Source organism: Echiichthys vipera (assembly GCF_963691815.1).
Source record: "Echiichthys vipera genome assembly, chromosome: 11".
NCBI classification, from domain to species: domain Eukaryota; kingdom Metazoa; phylum Chordata; class Actinopteri; order Perciformes; family Trachinidae; genus Echiichthys; species Echiichthys vipera.
This window is the reverse complement of record NC_139836.1, coordinates 3,535,224-3,552,651: the sequence shown is the minus strand read 5'-3', so window position 1 is coordinate 3,552,651 and position 17,428 is coordinate 3,535,224. Positions and strand designations below refer to the sequence as shown.

The following is a 17,428-nucleotide window of genomic DNA, read 5'->3' as shown; positions in this document are numbered from 1 at the left end:
GCGGCCCGGCAGCTGTTACGAGCCCGCGCAGGAGGAACGGGCGGGGCCTGGTGACATCACAGGGAGGGCGGGGCATGGCAACATCACAGAGAGGGCGGGGCCCGGTGACATCACAGGGAGGGCGGGGCATGGCAACATCCCAGAGAGGGCGGGGCCTGGTGACATCACATGTAGGGCGGGGCCTAAAAAGGAGGTGAAGAGGACGAGCAGAGGAGTAAAGATGGAGGTTCAGGAGAAACACAGACCAGTTTCTAATCAGTGTCTTCTGTCGCACATCAAGGTAGGTCAGAGGAGGACACACCTCCTCTCTCTCTCTCTCTCTCTCTTCCTCCTCCTCCTCTTTCCTCTCTCTCTCCTCCTCCTCCTCCTCTTCTCTCTCTCTTACTCTTCCTCCTTCTCTCTCCTCCTCCTCTTCCTCTTCTCTCTCTCTCTCTCCTCCTCCTCCTCTTCTCTCTTTCTCCTCCTCTTCCTCCTCTTTCTCCTCCTCCTCCTCTTCTCTTTCTCTCTCCTCCTCCTCCTCTTCTCTCTCCTCCTCCTCCTCTTCCCTCTTCTCTTTCTCTCTCCTCCTCCTCCTCCTCCTCCTCTCTTCTCCTCTTCTCTCTCTCTCTCCTCTTCTCTCTTCTACCTCCTCCTCCTCCTCTTCTCTCTCTCCTCCTCCTCCCCTTCTCTCTCTCCTCCTCCTCCCCTTCTCTCTCCTCCTCCTCCTCTTTCTCTCTCCTCCTCCTCCTCCTCTTCTCTCTCTCTCCTCCTCCTCCTCTTCTCTCTCTCTCCTCCTCCTCCTCTTCTCTCTCTCTCCTCCTCCTCCCCTTCTCTCTCTCCTCCTCCTCCCCTTCTCTCTCCTCCTCCTCCTCTTTCTCTCTCCTCCTCCTCCTCCTCTTCTCTCTCTCTCCTCCTCCTCCTCTTCTCTCTCTCTCCTCCTCCTCCTCTTCTCTCTCTCTCCTTCTCTCTCTCCTCCTCTTCCTCCTATTCTCTCTCTCTCCTCATCCTCCTCTTCTCTCTCTCTCCTCATCCTCCTCTTCTCTCTCTCTCCTCCTCTTCTCTCTCTCCTCCTCTTCCTCCTCTTCTCTCTCTCCTCCTCCTCCTCCTCTTCTCTTTTTCTCTCCTCCTCCTCCTCTTCCTCCTCTTCTCTCTCTCTCCTCCTCTTCTCTCTCTCTCCTCCTCCTCCTCTTCTCTCTCTCCTCCTCCTCTTCTCTCTCTCTCCTCCTCCTCTTCTCTCTCTCTCCTCCTCCTCCTCCTCTTCTCTCTCTCTCCTCCTCCTCCTCCTCTTCTCTCTCTCTCCTCCTCCTCCTCTTCTCTCTCTCCTCCTCCTCCTCTTCTCTCTCTCCTCCTCCTCCTCTTCTCTCTCTCTCCTCCTCCTCCTCTTCTCTCTCTCTCCTCCTCTTCGCTCTCTCCTCCTCTTCCTCCTCTTCTCTCTCTCTTCCTCCTCCTCTTCTCTCTCCTCCTCCTCTTCTCTCTCTCCTCCTCTTCTCTCTCTCCTCCTCTCTCTCCTCCTCCTCCTCTTCTCTCTCTCCTCCTCCTCTTCTCTCTCTCTCTCCTCCTCTCCCTCCCTCCCTCCCTCCCTCCTCCTCCTCACCTCTCTCTCTCTCTCCTCCTCCTCCTCTCTCTCCTCCTCCTCCTCTTCCTCCTCTCTCTCCTCCTCCTCCTCTTCCTCCTCCTTCTCTCTCCTCCCTCTCTCCTCCTCCTCCTCTTCCTCCTCCTCCTCTTCCTCCTCCTCCTCTTCCTCCTCCTTCTCTCTCCTCCTCCTCCTCTTCTCTCTCTCTCTCTCTCTCACTCTCTTCCTCTTCTCTCTCTCCTCCTCTTCTCTCTCTCTCTCCTCCTCCTCTTCTCTCCTCTTCTCTCTCTCTCTCCTCCTCCTCCTCCTCCCTCCTCTTCTCTCTCTCTCTCTCTCTCTCTCCCTCTCTCCTCCTCCTCCCTCTCTCTGAACACAAACACTTTAAAACCCTGTTTTCTCTCCACTCCACATTAAAGTGATAAATCAAGTTTAAACGTCTCGTCTGACGGCAGCACTACTCCCTGAATTACCCAGAATGCACCGGCACAAAGGTCAGCGGATGAAAAACGAGTTTATCTTTTAATCTCTGCTCGCTCGCCATCGATCACCGATAACAACACTTCAGGAAGCTGATAAAGCGTCTCTAACTAAACCTCAGAGCGCCCGCACAACACACACACACAGCATCTGATCGGCCTTTTCCCCGCTCAGAGTCACGGCGAGGGCGTTATCGATTTCACAGTCGATCGGCTGAGAACATCCATCGTGTTGAAAAAACCCCGCTGCATGCTGGGACGTGACGGTTTCCATACGTCGACAGAGATCGATGGAAAGAACAGGAAACATCATCAGTGTCTCATTCACTGACCTGACACACGTGCGTCATGTGATCAATAATAATAATAATAATGATCATTTAAATGTCCTGTCAGGTTGTTTGTTGTTTATATTCTGCTGTGGATCGATCAATAATAATAAAATATATGTATTATTCCAAACACTTTGGCCCTACGTGCACGCAGAGTCATATCTCCTCCATGTCGACACTTCCTGGTTCGATTCGCGTGTTTTTCTGAAATTAGAAAAAGTGAAATGCACTTTTTAAAGGCTCCGTCATGAACTGTGGAGGATTAAACACGACTTAAGTCTCAATAAATAATAAATAATGACATAAACAAATACAGGAATAAATAAGTAAATGCTGAAATAAATGAATAATTAAATAATTGCATGAATAAATGTGTCTAAAATAAAAACCACATGTATAAATACATTAGTAAATACATGAATAAATACATTAATGCATAAATTGATTAAAAAAAACAAACAAAACAATATTTGAATAAATGCATAAAATAAATGAATAAATAAACAATTGCATGAATAAACGTTTAAAAAAACTAAATGCATAAAATAAATTAATACATAAATTCATAAATTAAAACAGAAATAAATTAGAAAATACAGAACTAAATGAATGAATAAATGTATAACTAAAGTAAAACCGAAATACGCAAATAAATGAATAAATATATAAATAAATGAAAACAGAAATAAATACTAAATAAATACGATGGAGCGTGAGTTTGGCCGTAGAATCGGAGCAGCGGGGGCGGAGCTGCAGTCGCTCTACCGCACCGTTGTGATGAAAAGAGAGCTGAGGAAGACAAAGCTCTGGATCTACCGCTCAGTCCTGGTTCCTACCCTCACCTGTGGTCCTGAAAGCTGGGTCAGGACCCAAACAACCAGGTCCAGGTCCAAGCGTCTCAAATGTGTTTCCTCAGGAGGGGGGCTGGAGTCTCCCTTAGAGAGAGGGGGAGAAGTTCAGCATCCGTGAGGAACTCGGAGTAGAGCCGCTGCTCCTTTGCGTTGAAAGGAGCCAGTTGAGGTGGTTCAGGATCATCTGGTAAGGATGAACCCTGGGCGCCTCCCTAGGGAGGTGTTCCAGGCAGGTCCAGCTGGGAGGAGGCCTCGGGGAAGACCCAGGACCAGGTGGAGAGATTAGATCTCCACACTGGCCTGGGAACGCCTCAGGATCCCCCAGTTAGAGCTGGTTAATGTGGCCCGGGAAAGGGAAGTTTGGGGTCCCCTGCTAGAGCTGCTGCCCCCGAGACCCGACCGCGGATAAGAGGCTGAAGATGAGATGAGATGAGATTATATTAAGATCATGGATCAAATAACGAAAGTAATCAAGTAAATGAAGGTGAAAGGAAACAGCTTTTGACTCTGAAACCCTCGATTTTAGATAATTTTAAAGCGTTGAACTCGACCTGATTTAAACATCTGCTCATACTGTGTTTGTATTAAATGTGTGTGACGTTGTTAATGAGACTTTGTTTCGTTAAAAGTTTGTGTGTTTGTGTTTCCAGGAGGCTCTTTCAGACTCCGACAGGATCAGGTGAGACTCTGCTGCAGCAAACAATACTGAACGTGTGGTTTTTAATCTGTTTCACTGCAAAAACAATTCAATTTTCCATCAAAATAACCACACAACAGTCTGTATATTATTATTATTATTATTTGTTTTTTTGAGTTTTAGACGCATTTTATTACCTTTTATAAATGTTTACATGTAACCACAATCACAGATTCTACAGTTACATAAAACAAAGACGGGTCCCAAAAGACACCGACACAAACGAACTACACGATTATTTAACACGTAATTAAATAAAATGCGTGAGTTAAAAAAAGTAAAAAGCCAAAACAGACTATTTAACAGACTCCGACAGGATCAGGTGAGACTCTGCTGCAGCAAAAAAGACTGAACGTGTGGTTTTTAATCTGTTTCACTGCAAAAACAATTTAATTTTCTATCAAAATAACTACACAACAGTTTGACAATTCAGTTTATTAGCACCGTATTTCCCGCACTATAAGTTGCACGTAAAAACCTTCAAATGTCTCAAAAGCCGTCAGTGCGCCTTATAACCCGGTGCTCCTTATATATGGACCAATATTGAGCCACAACAGGTCTCCAACTACGGTGAGCAGCCGCCGACTCTATTTTCCCCCGTAGAAGAAGTAACGCGCGGTGCATGTTGAGATATACGACTGTGTGAAGCGTGCCGTTTCATTTCCATGTGTGTGTTTGTGTAAAGAGCCCAAAATGGCTCCTGTTAAGAGACACGCTTACGACGCAGAGTTTACACTCAAGGCCATTAGTCACGCAGTAGAACACGGGAATAGAGCAGCAGCCAGAGAGTTTAACATGAACCAATCAATGGTGCGGAAGTGGAGGAAGCAACACGACGACCTGCACCAAGTAAAGAAGACTAAACAGAGTTTAGAGGGAACAGAGCGAGACGGCTGCAGCTGGAGGACAAGCTTGAACTTGAACTTGTAACCCCAGCCTCGACTGTAGCGTCTATTCTATGCACCTTATAGTGCGGAAAATACGGTAATTTAATTAGTTAAATACGTCTCAACTCTAATCCAGTGCATGAACGACCACTTTAAAACGTGATTCAGTGTTTGTTCAGGTGTTTGAAATCCTTGAAAATGCTTGAATTTTGCGTTTCGGATCAGGTGCTTTCAGCAAACAAAGATTGTATTTCATTTATATCTTTATCGTGTCACAAAACACAGTTTAAATGTAGTTCACAGCGTATCTGTAGATTAGTTTCCCGCAGCTGTGAGGGGGCTGGAAAAGCTTTATAATTTACCTGGACACAATTTAAAATAGAAAAGCTTATTTGATATAAAACCTTCTTCCCGTTACCCAGAATCCTCCAGCAGCAGAATGAGGACCTGCAGCGCCGCCTCTCTCTCTCCACCCACAAGATGGAGGCCATGGAGGCGGAGTTTGACGGCAGCCGCCACTACATGGAGGCGGAGCTCAGCCGCACCCGAGACGACCTGGACAAGATGAGGGACAAGTTCCGCAGGTGAGAGGAGGTCAAAGGTCGGAGGGCGGCGTGCTGTCGCGTCTCTCGGACGTTTTGTTTTTTATTATTTTCATTTATTTATTTATTCTTCTCTCTCTCTCTCCCTCTCTCTCTCTCTCTCTCTCTCTCTCTCTGTCTCTCCCCCCCTCTCTCTCCCTCTCTCTCTCTCCCTCTCTCTCTCTCTCTTTCTCTCTCTCCCTCTCTCCCTTTCTCTCCCTCTCTCTCTCTCCTTCTCTCTCTCTCTCTCCTCTCTCTCCCCCCTCTCTCTCTCTCTCTCTCTCTCTCTCTCTCTCTCTCTCTCTCTCCTCTCTCTCCCCCTCTCTCTCTCTCTCTCTCTCCCCCTCTCCCCCTCTCTCTTCTCTCTCTCTCTCTCTCTCTCTCTCTTTCTTTCTCTCTCTCTCTCTCTCTCACAGACTCCAGAACAGCTACACGGCGTCTCAAAGAGCCAATCAGGATCTGGAGGAGAAGCTTCACGCTCTGGTAACCTTTGACCTCCGCACCATTCTTCACCGTATTTATGAATTACTTAATATAATATTATTATCACCAGGAAAGAAGTGAAATATTTGTGTGTGTGTGTGTGTGTGTGTGTGTGTGTGTGTGTGTGTGGTCAATAACCGGTCGATGACTCACTCACACACTGGGCTGTTGTATTGATTTCCTGTGGAAAAGCAGGACAAACAGGTCAGGAGTCACTGCGAGGCAGTCTATTAACGGTGACCTCGTTGCCACGGTGACCCTCTCATATAAACATAGAGTGAAATAAACAAACTCTCTTATCACATGAAATATAATTAATCATTTAACCAACACATCAATCCTCGAAATATTACAACTTTTCGAGCAAACAGTCGCTACTTTTGACATAAAATATTACGGCTTTTGTAGGAAACTATTACTACGAAATATTACTACTTACAATTACCGTTTTTCTGGCCAAATACGACTTGTCGCATATTCCAACGTTTCTAGCAAAAAAAAATACGACTTTTCCAGTGAAATGTTACTCTTGTAGAGAACACTTAGTACTTATTTTCTAGCAAACAATTACGACTTTTGTAGCGAACAAAAAGAGAAAAAGATGCTACTTTTGTAATAAAGTATTACGGCTCTTGAACAATTACTACAAAATATTACTTTTTTTCTAGCGAACAAATTTAGCGTACAAGCTTTTCTAGAAAAAACTTTTGTTGCGAAACATTACGACTTTTATTGGGAAATATTATGAATTTTGTAGTAAACAATTGCAACTATTACTACAAAATAATGCTACTTTTTTAGAAAAAAGATACGACTTTTTTTGTAGCGAAATATTACTATATCAGTATTTATACAAAATATCACTTATTTTCTAGCGAACAATTACGACTTTTGTAGAAAACATTTACGGTTTTTCTAGTGAAATATGATGAAAATATTCCGACGTTTCTAACAAATAAAATACGACTTCTCCAGCAAAAACAGACATTTGTACATTTAATGCAAAGAATGAGTTCGTTATTGTTGCCGTGGAAACTTTGTCACGTTGTTTTATTTCAGATAAAACGCGACTTTAACGTCCAGCTGTTAAAAACGAGTTTGAGGTTTGTTGAAAGTGAACTTCCTGTTTGTCCGATTGTCTGATCTCCTTCTTCATCTTTTTTCTCCTCTTGCTCACGCTGCTCTGTGACGGACTCACTCATCTTCATCACCTCCATCTTCACCTTCATCAGGCTGCCGTCAGTCAGACATGGGTTCATGCAGTTGCGTTTCATTCATGTTCTTCCTCCTCCTTCATACCCGACATCTCTCCATCCTCCTCCTCCTCCTCAGTTTTCTCGCTCTCTCCTGTTTCTGCCTCATAAATGTGTCTGTTTATCTTTTGACTCGCTGGTTTTTGTGAATGAAGCTCAGCCGGAGGAGTTTCGGGTCCAGTTTGTTAAACTTTTATCAGATGTTTATTTTTATTCTGCGGAATAAAATCATCCTCAAAGGTGAAGCAAATCATCTGTATTGTTCATATCGTCGTCAGCAGCAGGGCTAAGCTACGCTATGCTAAGCTAACCTAGTGTAGCTCACTGGTGCAAAAGGTTTGAATCCTCTCCTGCACCTGTTTCATCCGCTCTGCTTTCATTTTAAAATGAATGCTAGCCGCTGTTAGCTGCTGTTAGCTGCTGTTAGCCGCTGTTATTTGCTGTTAGCCACTGTTAAATGCTGTTAGCCACTGTTAGCTGCTGTTAACCACTGTTAGCCACTGTTAGCTGCTGTTAGAAACTGTAAGCTGCTGTTAGCCACTATTAGCTGCTGTTAGCTGCTGTTAGCCGCTGTTAGCCGTTGTTAGCTGCAGTTAGCCGCTGTTAGCTTGACTCGACGAAAACATTTCAGCTTCGATGCTTCGATCAAGATCTAAATGGATCTTACTGATCTTCTCCCTGCTTCCCATAATGCATCTGTGAAGTGCTGCCAGTGAATGCAGCATTCAAATGATCTGGGAAAACTGTAGAAATGAGACTTAAACACACAAACAATCAAGTTTTCAGATTAAAAGGTTGAGTGAGTGTGAAGTTTATTATGAAATTAAATGATTTTAACTTCGCAACTTTTAGTTTCTTAGCAAAATATAACGACTGTCTGACAATGTTACGACTTTTCTAGCACAATTTCACGCCTTTAACAATAATATAATAATACATTTTCTAGCATTTTTTACGACTTTTCTATTGAAATAATTTGACTTCTCTTTTCTAGCATGATTTTAAAATTCTCGAGCAAAATTCAACAACTTTTTACCCGAAAAACTTTTTCTAGCATGTTTTCACGACTTTTCAAGAAAATTATTACAATTCTTTTTTATGACATTTCTATTAAGATAATGTGACTTTTCTAGCAAAATATAATGACTTTTCTAGCGTAACTTAGCAACATTTTATTTCATCAAAATATTTTATCAAAATATTGCTTAAAGGACAATTTCAGACTTTTTAAACCAAACTATTATTACGCTCCTAGCATAATATTTTAACTTTTTTACCAAAATATATATTTAAAGAAATCCGACTTTTTTAGCAAAATATTAGGACTTTTATGGCATAATTTTACAATCATTTTTACTAAAATGTAACAACTTTTCGAGCAAAATCCAACAATTTTTTAACCAAAATACAAAAGTCGCGTGTTTTTTCGACTTTTCCAGCAAAATTTCATGATTTTTTTTAAAAACCAAACTATTATTACGCTAGCACAATTATTTAAACCTTTTCAACTTAATATTAAAACATCTTTTTATGACTTTTTAATCCAAATAACGTCAGCAAAATATTCCGACTTTTCTAGCATAACTTTACGACTTTACGTTGAAAATACGGAGCGCAGCGTCTGCATGGACCCTAACCCGTTTGTTCCCAGTTTATCTGAATGAAGGCCCGCCTCCTGTCACCTCGGGCTCCTGATTGGCTGCCTCGTCTGTGATTGACAGTTGATGATGTAACACGATGTCCCTGCTGCTCCCACAGCTACGGAAGGTGGAGAGGGACAAAAAGACGATGGACCAGGAGATCGTGGAGCTCACCAACAAACTGCTGGACGCCAAGAACACCATCGACCGTCTGGAGGAGCTCAACGTGAGTACGAAGGACACGTTTACGCCGCTGTTGTCGGCCATGTTGTTGTTGTTGTTGTTGTCGTTTATGAAAGTCCCTGTCCGGTTGAGCGTGAGGACATAAAACAACATGAATAGATAAATAAGTCATTGATGATAAACGGGACTTCCTGTCGCAGCAGGTGAAATTTTTCACAGATTTGAAAACTGGAGGTTGTTTCCTGGCACTGTGGTTGCCGTGGTAACCGTCTCCCCGTGCAGCAGACGGCGTCCGCCTCCTGTCTCGCTGTGAACACTTTCAGCTGCTCGTTAAGATCGATCACGGATCAGTCTCACGTTGATTAGATCCGCCGTGACCTCACGGTCCTTCATATTTACATTTATATGTTTTATATTTTAATGTTTTTACGTTTATTTTATTTAAATTCTGTCGTACTTTTGTGCTTTTATCAGTTCTGCGGTTCATGTCTGACGTGTTCATCTCCAGGGCGACGCCTGATCGATTAGCCAACGATTTATATGTCGTCAGGCAGGTTTTGATTGTTTCTGTATTGGTCTCAGTCCTGCGCTGTGATTGGCTGACAGCTCTTCTTCTTCTTCTTCTTCTTCTTCTTCTTCTTCTTCTTCTTCTTCTTCTTCTTCCTCTTCTTCTTCCTCTTCTTCTTCTTCTTCCTCTTCTTCTTCCTCTTCCTCTTCTTCTTCTGTGTCTTCAGGAGCGTTACAGGCAGGACTGTAACCTCGCCGTGCAGCTGCTCAAATGCAACAAGTCGCATTTCAGGAACCACAAGTTTGCTGATGTAAGTACCTGTGTGTGTGTGTGTCTATGTCTGTGTGTGTGTGTCTATGTCTGTGAATGTGTGTGTGTGTGTGTGTGTGTGTGTCTATGTCTGTGAATGTGTGTGTGTGTGTGTGTGTGTGTGTGTGTGTGTGTTCTGGTTCTGCTGAGAGAGTTGATGGTTCCATTAATTCCATTAGAGTTTATAGAGACTCAGCCGATCCGACCCACTTCCTGGAAACACTTTAACACTCAGTGTGTGTGTGTATGTCTGTGTGTGTCTTTGTGTGTGTGTGTGTGTGCGTGTGTGTGTGTGTGTGTGTGTGTGTGTGTGTGTGTGTGTGTCAGCTGCCCTACGAGCTGCAGGACATGCTGAACAAGCACATGAAGTGCAGCCTGCCGGAGCGAGGCCCCGCCCCCGGCTCTCTGGATCCGGACACGCTCAGTTTGACTCCCGCTGACGTCGTGCCGACCTCCGTCATCGCACGCGTCCTGGAGAAACCCGAGCCGCTGGTCCTGAACTCGGCCCAGTCCAGCAGCTGTGGCCGGCCCGTGGCCGAGGACGTCTTCGTGCACGTGGACATGACTGGCCCCGCGGTGGCTGAGGCCCGTGGGCGGGAGAACGGTGGTCAGGAGGCGGCGCAGCAGAACGGTTCCTGTCGCAGTCAGAGCAGCCTGGACGGGCAGTCGGGCGGCGAGGAGGCGGGCGGGGCTACGTCCTTCGAGAAGCTGAACCCGTATCCGGCACCGCCACCCCCCCACCCGCTCTACCCCGGACGCAAGGTCATTGAATTCTCGTCAGACGACAAAGTGAAGATCCCCAAAAACTCGCCGCTGCCGAACTGCACCTACGCCACGCGGCAGGCGATCTCTCTGAGCCTCGTCCAGAACGACGACGAGCGCCAGGCCCCCGGCAGCCCCGCCCCCTCATCCTCCTCCGGCGGGGGGGTCCACCATCGCACACCGCCGTCGCAGCGGGACGCCACCAGTGAGCCGCTGTCCAGCCAGTCGAGCCCGTTCAGCAGCCCGCCGCAGGTAACACACACATACAAACACACACACACACACACACACACACACACACACACACGCCAGGTGTTTGAAGGTCGGACTGACCGCCATGTTGTTCAGCGTACCGCTCCTTTAAAAGATGTTTGTTGTATTAAACGTCTGAATGACCTTGATCCCTCAGGCGCCAAGCGTCCTGGCGAGCTCCGGCAGCTCGGAGGAGGACCTGTTGGCCAACTGGCAGCGGATGTTTGTGGAGAAGATGGCGCCATCGTCCGACGGCTCGGTCACTCACCGCACGTCCTTCAGCAGTCAGACGGCTCAGGATCTGCAGAGGAGGCGGCCCACGCCGGGGGGCGGGGCTTCCTCCTCCTCCGAGCGCCACAGAGCGGCGTACTCAGATGGCGAGGAGGGCTCGTCGGCGAGGAGCTGGACGCCAAGCCGCGGCTCCAGCCTCGACACCGACACCGACACAGAGCCTCGGCCCGGCAGGAGGGGGCGCTACGGCGGCGACGGCTCCATGGAGGAGGGCGAGAGGCTGCTGATGAACCTGGAGGACGACGGCGGCAGCGGGGACACGGCGGTCACCGTGGCGACGAGTCCCGCCGACGCCCACCGGGAGGAGTTGGAGGAGGAGGAAGAGGAGAGCTCCGCCGAGGAGAGAGACGTCCTCCCCCATAACCTGCCCGTCATCTCGCCCCGCCTCCTGGACTACGACCCTGCCCTCTCTGCCGCCGCCGCCGCCGCCGCCCCGCAGCGTCCGCAGAAGAGCCCCAAGAGGATGGGCGTGCACCACCTGCACCGCAAAGACAGCCTGACCCGGGCGCAGGAGCACGGCACGCTGCTGGACTGACCCCGCCCCACCCACCCCTTTCTCCACACTGTGCTCCCTCAGCTGCTGTCCGTTCCCATGGCAACTGGCCCGTCTGTCCCTGAGGTCAGAGGTCGCGCCCCATCCAGGAAATAGCCATGCTCTACCGTATGCTGCCGAGCTGTGTGAGTGTGAGTGACGCGTGTGTTCAGCTTCACACACGAACGTTGATTCATGGAAAGATTTATTTTTAACAGTATTTTAAAAAAAGATTAATCAGAAAAACTAAACTTTAATCCATTTGTCACATTTTTATTGTTAATTATTGTTTAAATTCATCACAGAAAAAACACTCATGTGGCCAAAAGTATGTGGACAAGTTTCAGAATCACAGAAAATATAATGAAACAGTTCAAACAATAAGTAGAAATGATTGTTTTTCTAAATACTAAATGAATTAAGAGCGTCCACTTACTTTTCACCTCCATGAGAACTTTGATAGAATGTTTCCATTCACGTTAAAGGAACTGACCAAAAGTATGTGGACACCTGATTAAACTGCACCAGGTCCATTATTGGAGATCAAATTCAAGTATTTTAATCAATAGTAGAAACTATTCTGCGTGTGTGTGTGTGTGTGTGGGAGAGAGTGTGTGTGTGAGAGACAGTGTGTGTGTGTGTGTGTGAGAGTGTGTGTGTGAGAGAGAGAGAGAGAACAAGAAAGAAAAATAGAAACAAACGGTGGAAGGAACTAGAAACTTTACGGACGTCTTTGCCTTGTTTCTTGACTTTTATTTTGAAGAGAACAGATGACACACACACACAGACACACACACACACACACACACACAGACCTGGACACAGACCTGGACACACACACACACACCTGGACACCCACACACACCTGGACACACACACACACACACACACACACCTACCTGGACACACACACACACACACAAACCTGGACACACACACACACACACACACACACCTACCTGGACACACACACACACACACAAACCTGGACACACACACACACACACACACACACACACTCTCAGTGCCTATCTCTCTCTCTGGAAGGCTGCGAGTTCGACGCCGGACCCGCTGAAAGGTCAGACTTTTATTTTTTCGGCTACACTGATGATTTCCTGTCGTGGCGAGTTTCTGTTCTGTCGTCTGATTGGTTCGTCGTTGTCGGGGGGGCGGAGCTTCTCCCACCTGGAATGTTTCCATCAAGTTGTTTATTTAGTTGTTGTTATTTTCTTCATTATGAAATCTGGAGCTTAAATCCATTATTAAGAGATTCTTTTATTTTGTTCCTGTTTGGATTTTGTTGTTGTTTTGTTTTTGTTGTTGTTTGGTTTTGATGTTCAGACGTTTTCACGCCGCTACGGAAGCTCGGAAGCGCCAGAAACACGACAGGGCAAGAATACAACAATAAGCCTGAGCGGATATTTGATATTTGATTAAAATATAAGTATAAACGGACCAAATTTACACTTTTAATGTGTCAAATATGAACAAATTTAGCGATTTTGAAAGAAGAATTGCGATTATTTTCGACTGATTTTGCGACGTGATTCACGATAATGAGCGGAAATGATCATTTTAACGTCTTAATTCTCATATTTTTTTAAAAAATATCTGAAAATATACGAAAAGAGATTAACATGAAACTTCCCAAGTTGATTATTTACATTAGTTGTGTAACGAGTTTTCAGAAATGTCGGAGGTTTCCCGTATTTACACAAAATAAACACAATCACGAGGATGACGAATAATAAAACAGATAATAAAGAAAACTGCTGAGTCGTGCTCATTAAAAGGACTTCAGCGTAAAGCGTCGCCTCCGTTTTTGCCGTGTCGTCTGTTTGTTGTCGTGTTTCTGACCCTCCTGAGCTTCCGTACTTTCACTTTCACTTTGTTCAGTTCAGTTTGTCGTTCTTCTCCGCGGCCGTGGCGCCGGTTGAATGTCGGCCCGCCGCCTCCGCAGCGCTCTGATTGTGTTGTCGCCGAGGACTGACGAGCTCCGATCGGTCCACCGCAGGTTTTCAGAACCGTCTGATCCAAAACCGTGTTCACAGGAAGCGGACGTACCGATGGACGCCGTTGGTTTAAAGTGTTTTAACGTTTGTATTAAAGCGCCCGTCTGTGCTCGGCATCGAACCTGAACCCGTGTCATCACTTCCCTGATTCATTAGTTCGTGATTATTCCGTTTTAAACCCGTTAAATTTAAAACTTTTGATGGATCCGGTTTCACCTCGAGCACCGATCACAGACTGGCGCTTCATGACATCACTGCTGGTGCATTATGGGATGTATTGTGCTGTCAGAATGCATGATGGGACACGGACGATACAAAACTTTATTGACACGTTTACGGGAAAATAAGGAAAATATTTTACATTTACGACAAATCTAGATCTATGAATGTGTGTTCAGGCTGACTTGACACCCTTTCAAAATAAGACATCCGGGTCCAAACGCTCCGTTGAAACAAAACAGACGACAACGAACGAACGTGAACAATTACCATCACTTCTTTCGTCGTTTTTATCGTTAATAAAGACGGAAAATGACAATTACGTTGTTTTTTAAAAACTCAGATCTGTTCAAACGACTGGGAAATACCAGGATTGGACCCAGAAATCTTATTTTGAAAGGGTGTTACGTAGCGTTTTAGCTTAACAGCGCTAACAGTTTCCCCTTGCCTACAGTGTTTATGCTAAGCTAATCAAAGCTAATCAATTACACATGAAGGGTGTTTTTAAAGGACTGTGTGCGTGTGCGTGTGCGTGTGCGTGTGTGTGTGTGTGTGAATAATTCATGCAGAAACAACAGTTCGGTCCTTTAACTGCAGCCTGTTTCGGTCTCTGAGCTGCTGAATTATTCAAAAACATTTTTTTTTTATGCGACGGCTCTAAATCCCACAAACACACGAACACCTAAACACACCATCCTACTCCTCCTCTTCCTCCTCTTCTTCTCTCATCCTCTGTTTCTTCTTCCTCGGCTGTGATTAGGAGCAGAACGAGCTGCTGCCCTTAAATTATTAACGTTTTATTACCGTCAGAAATGGGTCGCTAATACTTTAAAGTGTGTGTGTGTGTGTGTGTGTGTGTGTGTGTGTGTGTGTGTGTGTGTGTGTGTGTGTGTGTGTGTGTGTGTGTGTGTGTGTGTGTGTGTGTGTGTGTGTGTGTGTGTGTGTGTGTGTGTGTGTGTGTGTGTGTGTGTGTGTGTGTGTGTGTGTGTGTGTGTGTGTGTGTGTGTGTGTGTGTGTGTGTGTGTGTGTGTGTGTGTGTGTGTGCGTGCGTGCGTCAGAGTGATGCACTCTGGGTATAAATAGACTTTGGTCTGGACTCGTACAACTTTAATGGCACTTCTTCTTCTTCGTGAATATAATTGGAGACGTCGAGTCTCAGCCAAGGTCACTCTCCAACTCTCTTCTTCTTCCTCTTCCTCTTTCACTTCTTCCTCTTTCAATTCTTCTTCCTCTTTCACTTCTTCCTCTTTCACTTCTTCTTCCTCTTTTACTTCTTCTTCTTCCTCTTTTACTTCTTCTTCCTCTTTTACTTCTTCTTCTTCCTCTTTTACTTCTTCTTCGTCTTCTTCCTCTTTCACTTCTTCTTCCTCTTTCACTTCTTCTTCCTCTTTCACTTCTACGTCTTTCACTTCTTCTTTCTCTTCTTCTTCCTCATCCTCTTTCACTTCTTCCTCTTCTTCCTCTTTTACTTCTTCTTCTTCCTCTTTTACTTCTTCTTCTTCCTCTTTCACTTCTTCTTTCTCTTCATCTTCTTCCTCTTTTACTTCTTCTTCCTCTTTTACTTCTTCTTCTTCCTCTTTTACTTCTTCTTCCTCTTTTACTTCTTCTTCTTCCTCTTTTACTTCTTCTTCCTCTTTTACTTCTTCTTCTTCCTCTTTTACTTCTTCTTCGTCTTCTTCCTCTTTCACTTCTTCTTCCTCTTTCACTTCTTCTTCCTCTTTCACTTCTACGTCTTTCACTTCTTCTTTCTCTTCTTCTTCCTCATCCTCTTTCACTTCTTCCTCTTCTTCCTCTTTTACTTCTTCTTCTTCCTCTTTTACTTCTTCTTCTTCCTCTTTCACTTCTTCTTTCTCTTCATCTTCTTCCTCTTTTACTTCTTCTTCCTCTTTTACTTCTTCTTCTTCCTCTTTTACTTCTTCTTCCTCTTTCACTTCTTCTTCTTTCTCTTCATCTTCTTCCTCTTCTTCATCATCTTCTTCCTCTTTATTCCTCCGTTCGTTGTCTTTTCTAAGTCCGGCCTCGTCTTCCTCCTTTCCACCATTTCTTCTTCCTCTCTTGTTCTACGCTTCCTCCTCCTCCTCTTTTAATAATAATAATACGTTTTATTCTGCAGGCTGATGATTCAAGACATTTAAAAAGGTCCACACACACACACACACACACACACACACACACACACACACACACACACACACACACACACACACACACACACACACACACACACACACACACCCACCAGCCTTTATCTGAATCACCTGGGCTTCATCGCTTCACTGCGGTCCGTTGTCATGGAGACCAATCAGTCGTCATGACAAATACGTGGCGATTACAGGTGTTGGGCCTTTACATCTAAAGACAGACGCAGGAAAACACCATTTTACGCAGGAGATAGAAGAGAAGAACATCTTTAAACTCTTTAAACGAGTGTGAATGATGTTTTTCCAACACAAACTCGGACGATGGCGAACACAAAACACCTTTTTTTGTGTTTCCTGTTGAAACATTCCCCAGCCATAATTACAAAATGACCAAAACCCATGAAACACCGAAATTCACACCAGACTCGACACGTTAGACACTTTTGTGGAGTTTTTAAACACGTTAAAACCCTCAAAAAGGCGATTAATGTAGTAAAAGAACATTAATAATAATCACTGTGGGTTACAAAAGGTCCCGCGCTGACGCTGCCGGCGCTCAGGCCCTAATTAAACAGATTGTTTTGAGCAAGGTGAATGTATTTGATGTGTTTCAGAAGGTTAAATATAATCCCAGCGTTTCCTGCACTGCATAGGTTTAAAAGTGTGTTTTTAATTGGGTTAATGTGTAAAAAATACTCATTTAGGTGGAAATATTAGCATAAAACAGCTCCTTCTGATCCAGAATATCACCTATAATGAAATATAATGTGGTCTGTATGAATATAGACACTGAATACGACAGTAGGTTAACACTTACACACTCTAGGACTTTTATTGTGAAAGGTAAGAAAGGAACTGAAATGCCCCCCTTTGTCAAACTAATAAATAAACGTAAGTTACATTAATTAAGCCGTTAGTTAAGACGTGTTAACTCCTATATGAAGGGTAAAAAATGTATTTTCACAATAAAAGCTCAGTTCGGTGTGGTTCCCCGCCGATCCGAGGTCGGTTTAAAGTCAGCGTCCGTGTCCCAGCATGCATCAGGGGGAGGGTTCAACGATTGTTTGACGATCACATGACTGTCGCATGTCTTCTTCACGTGTCTTCTGTTCAAAACCCCCCAGAGTTTACCCGTCTCTTCAGACGTTCACGTCAACGTGTGTTAGCAAGCTAGCTACACCAATGCTAGCATTAGCCCACTGGCTGTGTTAGCTGGCGTGCTAATCAGACTTTGTAGCTGGTTAGCCGGCTAACGAGCTAACGTTAAAAAACAAAATCAATCGGAGGGAAAAAGGCGTTTTTTTATTCTCAAAACACAAACTGTTGAGGAACCTCCAAAATGGCCGCCGGGGACGTGGACGCGCCTGAGGACAAATGACGCAGCGGAGCCCGAGGAACAAGCGCCGGACGTCGGGCGCTGAACTCTGATTGTAACCCCGCCTCCTCTGCCGGTGCTGTCACTCACTC

General features: G+C 45.2%; 1 protein-coding gene across 2 annotated transcripts in view; it reads left to right on the top strand.

Annotated features, from left to right (window-relative positions):
* Nucleotides 1–14,668, top strand: part of tjap1 (tight junction associated protein 1 (peripheral)) — a 35,137-nt gene extending 20,469 nt beyond the window's left edge. The window contains exons 5-12 of one of the 2 annotated variants that reach the window (XM_083923072.1): nt 3,862–3,890; nt 5,218–5,379; nt 5,793–5,859; nt 7,092–7,121; nt 8,871–8,978; nt 9,670–9,753; nt 10,080–10,766; nt 10,924–14,668. In XM_083923072.1, the coding sequence (XP_083779198.1) occupies nt 3,862–3,890; nt 5,218–5,379; nt 5,793–5,859; nt 7,092–7,121; nt 8,871–8,978; nt 9,670–9,753; nt 10,080–10,766; nt 10,924–11,592 (1,836 nt within the window). In that variant the 3' untranslated portion in view covers nt 11,593–14,668. The remainder of the gene's footprint in view (nt 1–3,861; nt 3,891–5,217; nt 5,380–5,792; nt 5,860–7,091; nt 7,122–8,870; nt 8,979–9,669; nt 9,754–10,079; nt 10,767–10,923) is intronic. The other variant, XM_083923073.1, reaches the window with a different exon arrangement.
* Nucleotides 14,669–17,428: the final 2,760 nt, after the last annotated feature.